The sequence below is a fragment of the Haplochromis burtoni genome, unplaced genomic scaffold (genome assembly GCF_018398535.1).
Source record: "Haplochromis burtoni strain Fernald_Lab_line unplaced genomic scaffold, NCSU_Asbu1 Contig_189, whole genome shotgun sequence".
Lineage (NCBI taxonomy): Eukaryota > Metazoa > Chordata > Actinopteri > Cichliformes > Cichlidae > Haplochromis > Haplochromis burtoni.
In genome coordinates, this window is record NW_024582550.1 from 320837 (window position 1) to 329321 (window position 8485).

The 8485-nt window shown below is 41.4% G+C and overlaps 1 protein-coding gene across 1 annotated transcript; it reads left to right on the forward strand.

The window, feature by feature from the left end:
• The first annotated feature begins 3794 nt into the window (after positions 1 to 3794).
• gamt (guanidinoacetate N-methyltransferase) lies at positions 3795 to 6940 on the forward strand. Its single transcript, XM_005934883.3, has 6 exons — positions 3795 to 4120; positions 5391 to 5536; positions 5657 to 5720; positions 5844 to 5911; positions 6119 to 6229; positions 6698 to 6940. The coding sequence occupies exons 1-6, from the start codon at positions 3943 to 3945 to the stop codon at positions 6836 to 6838; spliced, it is 708 nt and encodes a 235-aa protein (XP_005934945.1). The 5' UTR covers positions 3795 to 3942; the 3' UTR covers positions 6839 to 6940.
• Positions 6941 to 8485: the final 1545 nt, after the last annotated feature.

Here is an 8485-nt window from a genome sequence, read left to right on the forward strand (position 1 = left end):
TATTTATTTTTTGTCCTGTCGCCTTCCCCTCACCTCCAACTGGTCCTGATCCTGCCCCTCCCTGGGCAGGATCAGGACCAGTTGGGGGCCAAAACCAGGCCCCTCCCTGGGCCTGGTTTTGGTGCAGGTTTCTTCCTGTTAAAAGGGAGATTCTCCTTCCCTCTGTTTCCAAGTATTTTGCTCACAGGAGGTCGCCTGATTGTTTGGGTTCTCTCTGTGATATTGTAGAGTCTTTAACTTACAGAGCATCTCCCCATTTCGACAGGAACAAAGCGCAAACTGCTTGACAGAGTAGAAAAACTTCAACATGGCGAGAGAAAACAGGTGAGTTTATAAGAAACGCTCAGTGCATCATGCAAAGTCCCCCAGCACACCAAGCCTATAGCAGTCTAATACAAAGCTTGTAGGATTTTGTTAATTAATGTATTTATTCATTTTTGTATTTATTAAAATAAGGCACATTCTGATTAGTCCTGCTGCCAATAGTCAAATACCTGTCAGTAACTGTCACTGCCACTAGAGGGGCGGTTTCCACAGTTTGTTACAGCTGGATAAGTATTAAAATGCACATAATCATTTTAAATAATATTATCTTGTAGTTAATTTCTACTTTTTACTTCCATATGTTTGGTTGGAAAAACTGTAATTTATGTTCATGTCGATTTTAAATTTATAGCACAATTTTTAAAGCAACAATAGATTTAATAGAAAAGTTTAAAACGTAAGTTTAATCTTATAAGTAAGACCTATAAGATTAGATTTCATAAGATTTCTGTTTTTATTAATGAATAATAAAGGATGTAAGACAGAAACGTGTTAATAAAAGTTTGTTACACAAAGAGCAACACCAGCCTGATTCTTGAGATGCTTTTTAAACTTTCAGCTGTGATTTCATCTGACCTAGCATCAGAGCTACCTTCCTCTTTCGGTTCTATTTTAAAACGCTGGACCAGTTAGAAATTTCTCATCTGAAGATATGAACGTGTTTGTATTGACTGTGAAAATATGACGTTTTAAAACAACCTTAACTGACATCCACTCTTAACTGCAATTCAGTACCTACACCACCCAACCAGAGTGGGACATTTTGGAGGTAAATCTCCTGAAAAGATCTCTGGTGGGTCCATGACATGACTGCATTTTAGTGCTGCAGAATAAGAGTAATGTTTTATTGTTTCACATATCAAAGGCAGAACAAATCAAGTGCCTCGTGTGAGAAAGAGAGGTAGGTGGATGAAAACATGATGTGGTGATGACTCTCACCGAGGAGCCAGCCCCTCTCTGCCTCACCTAATGGGAGTGGAGTGGATGATGAGCAACCTGGGCAGAGGGGCCTGACCAAAAGAAGACCATCTGCCTGTAGTGACGCTGGCTAACACAGGGCTTATAAGCTTGAAGTTAAATGGAAGTCCTTGGTGGGAAACAAATGAATGAAGATCCTGAAGTTATTCCCATTGTGCTAATCAGGAGTTTTATGATAAATCCATTGCTATTACAGCTGCAACCTATCTTCAGTCGATTGCTCTGCTCTTCACACTCCCCAAAAACATCTTTGTTTGACCAAAGGTGCAAAATCCAAAGAGTAAGACTCACTCAGATGGAAAACACTCACATTACAGGAACTGCATGAAGCTGCTGAATTCCCACATTTATCCAAAAAAAATTGTTATTACGGTTATTATTGTTGTTACTGTAATACTCCTTCACAGCATGATGTGTCACTGTTAGTTAGCTCAATAACACCATCGTACTCATATAATATAATTTATAATGTATATAACACATACATAACGTATATGGAGTTGTGTTTTGGACACAATATTCTGTCAATCATAACATCAAAGCTCCAGTGGAAACATGTGAGTACTATTTAGCTTACTGTAAAGAGTTCCTGCAGTGTTTGAGTTTGTGAGTAGAGCTGGCAAAACATCTGGGGAAGTGTATTTACTTGATCATTTGAAGGATGCGAAACAAATATTAAGCTCACATTTATAATAGTACACTGTTTGCAATGCAGGAGTAAAGGCCTAACTACTTCCTAGAGTAGTGGCTTTTAATCTGCTTATCCCTTTGACTGAACTGTTCCAATGTTGTGCAACAGGAGCCAATGTGCAGCATTTGTGATTAAGAGCAAATGGCAATGGTTAACTTCAGCATGTCCATTTAGAGAGCAGAGCAAAACAAACACCTCTCACTCTGATGATAATTCTAGATCCAAGGGATCCATCCCACAGGTTTATCGCTGCTTTTGGAAATTAGATTTAATGTTAAGTGTGTGCTGCTGAATAACAACATCACAATATCTGCCTGGCTGAGTGTGGTGGAAAAGCGCTGCATCAAAACCTTGTTTTATGGCATTTATTATTTCTATCTCCTTTCCTCAAATGGTGCGTGTCAATGCTGCTGTCAATTTTATTGTAAACCAAAAAAAACCAATCGTACTGTAATTTCTGGTAACTTACATTACTATAAAATTTATAGTAACCTGTTTAGAGTAGGGATTGCACTTTCATGTATTAGTCATTATTTACATGTACAGAAAAAAAAAACTGTGACTACAAACTAAATAATCCCCAGATTATGGGGGAAGGTTTCGAGATTGTATTTCTACAAGTGCTTTTCCCCTCAGCATGGACTGTTAACTTGCATTCAACCAAAGCCTGTTCAACCCCAAACACTACTCAGTACTACTTGAATTACAAACTGAAACCAAAAAGCTTCCAGTATGTGTAAATAAATCTGTATATTCAAACTGAGACATGCTGAGGTTTCAGAAAAGGAAATCCGGTTCTAGGGGTTAGTTTAACTACACATTTAGATAGACATGTTAATATGAGAAAACAAAGATGAGTTTCAGTAGTATGTCTCAGTTTTTCTACAATGCTGCTGTAGTAAATAAAAAATAAATCCATCAGCATGGCTCTTTGAACTTAAATTCTAAGAAATTCATGTGTCAAATTACAGAAAAATTTCTGCTAGCTTATTGTCTAGACCAGGATGTCCAACTCAAGGCCTCAACGGTGTCCTGCAGGTTTTTCATGTATCCTTGATCCAACAGAGCTGATTTAAATGACCAAATAACCTCCTCAACATGTCTTGGCGTTCTACAGAGGCCTGGTAATAAACTAACCATTTGATTCAGGTGTGTTGACCCAGGGTGACATCTAAAACCTGCAGGACACCGGCCCTCGAGTTGGACACCCTTGGTCCTGACTGTAATTGTAAAACAGAAGGGTTTTCTTAATTTGAAGATAAAGTGCTATTTTTTCCATTTTGGGTCCACTGTGAAAAACATGCATTTCTAAAATGATAAAGAAAAACAAAAAATATCTCTATCATTTGTTTATCTACGACTTAATTACTTTGGTGTGGTATGGATACCCTGGTGCAGGTGTCCCCAACTGCAGGCCTGGAGGGCAAGTGTCCTGCAGTTTTTAGATGCGTCCTTGATCCAACACAGCTGATTCAAATGGCTAAATTACCTCCTCAACATGTCTTGCAGTTCTCCAGAGGCCTGGTAATGATTCAGGTGTAGACCCAGGGTGAGATCTAAAACCTGCAGGACACCAGCCCTGGAGGCCTGGAGTTGGACACCCCTACCTTGGTGGATCTTGATCAGCAGAAAAAGCTGTAAACGTTATAAGAAAAAAAAGAAGTCCAAAATATATGTCCTCATTTGCAGTTTCCAAAGCCGGTGGCCAAAGGGAGTCCCTGTTGGACCGATTCTGGCCCCCAGGCCTTAGGTTTATTTCCCAGTGAGTGAAACATCTTGTTGTCAGAGGATCTTGGGAGCTCTTGTGTGTGCGCACTCCAAACTCTCAAACTCCCGTCGAGTCAGCACTTTAACCCAGATATAAACCGCGACCTCCCGCCTTCCCCTCCTTCTGTGTGGAGACCCGGCCTGTCAAACCGTTCAGCAGAGCCGAACTGCATCAAAACAAAATGACCACCTCTGCTCAGCCCATATTCTCAAAGGGAGAGGACTGCAAGGCCACCTGGCACGACGCTAGCGCGGGCTACAATGAAGCCGACACGCACCTGGAGATCATGGGAAAGCCTGTAATGGAGCGCTGGGAGACGCCGTATATGCACTCCCTGGCCACTGTTGCTGCCTCAAAAGGTAAAAGCGGTTACTTGTATGAAGTGGCTTGTCCTTTGTCGGACACTGTACTCTGCGTCATGCGGTTTGTCCGACAATGGAGTCAGAAGGCACCGTATGGAGTCGGCGCAGCAGGCACACACTTACTATTTGTAAACACTTAGATGCCATCCAAAGGATACTATATGAAAACAAACTGTGGTCAGATGAATGAAAAATCATGACATCACGTGGGAGAAAACCAAACAGAGGAAAATGTATGTTGATATTATTTTTCAACTATACATACATGTTATTTAGTTTGGAGTTTTCACACATATTAGAGCTTTTCTCTTCATTTACGGTTACTGATCTTGTGAGCACATGTGGCAGTGTGGTCAGTACTGGTGAGTACTACAACAGCTGTTACTTCACTCCAGGGACAGAGCCAAGAAATCAGTCTGGGGGGGTCATCCGCTTTTAGCTATATGTGAAAATAGACTGATCCACATGACCTCACAGACAGCATGTGCACACAGCAGTCTGCAGAATTTTGCAAAATTGCACAATTTTCTCACACTTGAAAGTGTTATTATTTCTTTAGGTGATTCAAATTGTTCTTCTAATGAATGCATGCTTTAATCAGTGTGACTTCCATTGCACATTGCACAGCGTTGTTAGACTGGGGTCGTTTTACATTTACACTGTAACTTTACCACTTGTTTTACAAAATGACTTTACTTGTACGTGGAATAGTAGCGCTTATGTTTTCACCTGTCAATACAAGTAAAAATCTTATTTTGCACAGCCCAGATACTTTTCATTCACTTTCACTAAGTTTTATTAATATTTTTTAGATATTTTTACCTCATCTGCACACATTGTTCTGGGACTACACAAAAATGAATACATTGAAAAGTGTGAAAATAACACTCAGCTCCTCTGATAGATCTTCAAAAATACAAAAAAAAATATCTCCTATGAAAGGGTCCGGCAATAACTAAAAGGCTTCAGCCCACATCTATTTATATTCCACTTTGAAAGGAAATTAAACCCTTTGGCCTTTCTGTTCAGCCACAAGTCTGAGTGTTATCATGAAAATCAGCTCCAGTACTAGAATTATCACAGACGTGTCCTGTAAAGATACCACATGTAAGAAAAACGGTAATATGATAATGGCTTCCCCCTAACCTAGCTTAGCTGGAAAAGACATTTTGACAGCACATCTGTGCAGTTATGCAGAAATACTTTGACAGCCAAGTTGCTGAATCTTTAGCAACATCTTTTGTTTCTGTTTTGAATGTTTTGGTAGGCGGTCGGGTGCTGGAGATTGGTTTCGGCATGGCCATCGCTGCCACCAAACTCGAGTCTTTCCCCATTGAGGAGCACTGGATCATCGAGTGCAACGATGGAGTCTTTGCCCGCCTGGAGGACTGGGCAAAGGCTCAGCCACACAAGGTCAGTAGGTCTGATGAATCGATAGGACACTAAGACATCAGCTGATCTACCTGCATGCAGGACTAGCTTATAGTAAATTTTACTGTTCCTGGCCTTACATGCTGATTGATGTTGCTGCAGGTCGTCCCTCTGAAGGGCCTCTGGGAAAATGTTGTCCCCACTCTGCCAGATAACCACTTTGATGGTGAGACAGATGAAGCTTAAGCGGTTTTCATATTTAAGAGTTATATTTTGTTTTTGTTAAAGGATAAAAATGCATTAAAAAGTGTGATTGACCTGCTGCTAACACACTGTCCTCCTCTCTCAGGTATCCTGTATGACACATACCCTCTGTCAGAGGAGACGTGGCACACTCACCAGTTTGATTTCATCAAGGTAGGTAGTTGAACCTACCTGTGTGTACTTGTAAATACTTACAGTAAGTTACACACAAGGAATAAAGTAAAGAAAGTAGAACAATTTGAATGACCTATATTTGAAGAGATCAGTTCATCTGTAGTGTGGAGAGGCCTTTGGTCATATAGCCTTGTATGCTTACACACAAGGAAGGGCTGAGGGTTTTTTTGTGTGTGTCTTCTATAGGGTCATGCTCACAGGCTGCTGAAACCCGGTGGCGTCCTCACCTACTGCAACCTGACCTCCTGGGGCGAGCTGCTCAAGACTAAATACGACAACATTGAGAAAATGTTTGAGGTTGGTGCAGTTGCTAATAGACATACTGACATTTAATGAGATATAATTGCGTTGCTTATGAGTTTCTAATGCATTATATGCTTAAAACGAGCAGTGCAGAACCGGGAACGTTGTTGTTGTCATTAAAGTATCTGCAAGCGCTATGTTGCAAAAGGAGGACGAGCACATAAAAAAACAGATGTGTGTAATTTCAACACGATTTACAAATGATAAATTATTGATTCATAAAATGTGATTTTAATTTTAAATGCACATCAGCTGAAGATTGAAGCGGTTGGTCCACTCATAAACACGTCTCAGGCCTGTGAGCCTAGGACTCGATTAATTCGTCAGTGTAGCACAGCACCTGGATTGGTTGAGGCAATCTCTGGAAGGTTAATGATAAACAGGAGCGTTCTGTAGAGGCCGATAACGCCGTGAGACGCCTCACGCTGACCGTCTCTCTCCCCTCCCGTTAATGATTTCCAGGAGACCCAGGTGCCTCATCTGGTCGAAGCAGGCTTCAAGAAGGAGAAGATTAGCACCACCACCATGGACATTGAACCACCCAGTGAATGCAAATACTATTCCTTCCGCAAGATGATCACTCCCACTGTTGTAAAAGAATAAAGTATAAAGACACCAGTGTAGCTTTTTTTTTTTTTTTCTTCTAACGTGCCTTTTCCTCTGACCTCTGCCATATATATATTCAATAAACTCCATCCAACTCCACTCCTTTACACATCCTTGTAATTACTTTGTCATGAGTTTGTCTCCCTGGTTGGTTTTAATATAACATTTCAAACGACTTCTGGAGCACAGCGTAGATTTTAGCTCCAGTTTTGGGGGTCTGCACAATCACCTAGCTACAAATATATTTCCGTAACAAACGTGAGACAACAGCAGAGTTGCATTTACACCCCACTGAGACTCACCTGTTTCAGGTCTTTAATCACACAGCATCTCACACCATGCGTAGCCCAGTTTCAGACCAGCGAATATATCACTGCATGTTCAAAGACATGCTTTGTAATGAGTTTCACAAAAGTGTCCACCATGAAAAGTCTGTAAACTTATATTTATGTGAAATCTGTCTTTATAATGCCAAATCGGTGCAAAAGTTTCCAGTAGTATTTCAGAAGTTATACTGTATGTATGCACTCATTGGCCACTTTGTTAGGAACACCTGGTCACTTGCTCGTTAATGCTGATATCTAATCACTACTGACATGGCAGCTGCTCTGGTGCACTTAGACATATAGACATGGTCAAGACAACATGCTGAAGTTCAAACTGAGCATCAGAATGAGGGAGAAAGGTGACTGAACGTTTCAGAGTGTTTCAGGAACTGCTGAGATTTTCCCCACGCAGCCATCTCTATGGTTGCCTTGTTGAAGTGAGCGCTCAAAGGAGAAAGGTCAGACTGCTTTGAGCTGATAGGAAGACAACAGTAAATCAAGTAACCATGAGTTACAAACTAAGATATGCAAGACCACCTCTGAGATGGTAGGGTGAGACCCTGGCGTAAACGGTCCATGAAACCATGAATCCATCTTGCCTCGTATCCACAGTTCAGCCTGCTGGTGGTGTTTTGGTGTGAGGGGGATATGTTCTTGGCACGCTTTGGGCACCATATTACCAACTTAGCATTGTTTAAACACAGCCTGCCTGAGTATTGTTGCTGACTGTGTCAGTTAGCACAGTGTACTAATCGTCTGATGGCTGCTTGCAGTAAGATAACACACCGTGTCACAAACTCAGATCATCTCAAACTGCTTTCTTGAACATAAGTTCACTGTAATCAAGTGGCTTCCACAGTCACCAGATCTCAATAAACAGAGCACCTTTGGGATGTGGTAGAACAGGAGATTCACCTGCAGCACCCGTGCGATGCTGGTTTGTCATTATGGACCAGAATCTCTGAGGGATGTTTCCAGGACCTTGTTTAATCTATGCCACGAAGAATAAAAGCAGTTCTGCAAGCAAAAAAGGAGTCCAACCAGACACTAACAACATGTAAGCAATAACACGACCCGTTGTTGAATATCATGCATGTTCACAAGAAAAGGCAAAAAGACTGAAACAACGACAATCCCATAAAAATCACCTGTTCCCTTTCAGTCGATTCACTCGGTACAACACATAAGTATGGGATATCACGCCCTCGCGTGTCCTGGCTGAAGAAACCTTTATTCACGCCTTTACGGCAGATGACGTGTGATGACACGCGCACGGCCCCGCCCGCACATATAGCCGCTGTCATCACAGTCATCCCTC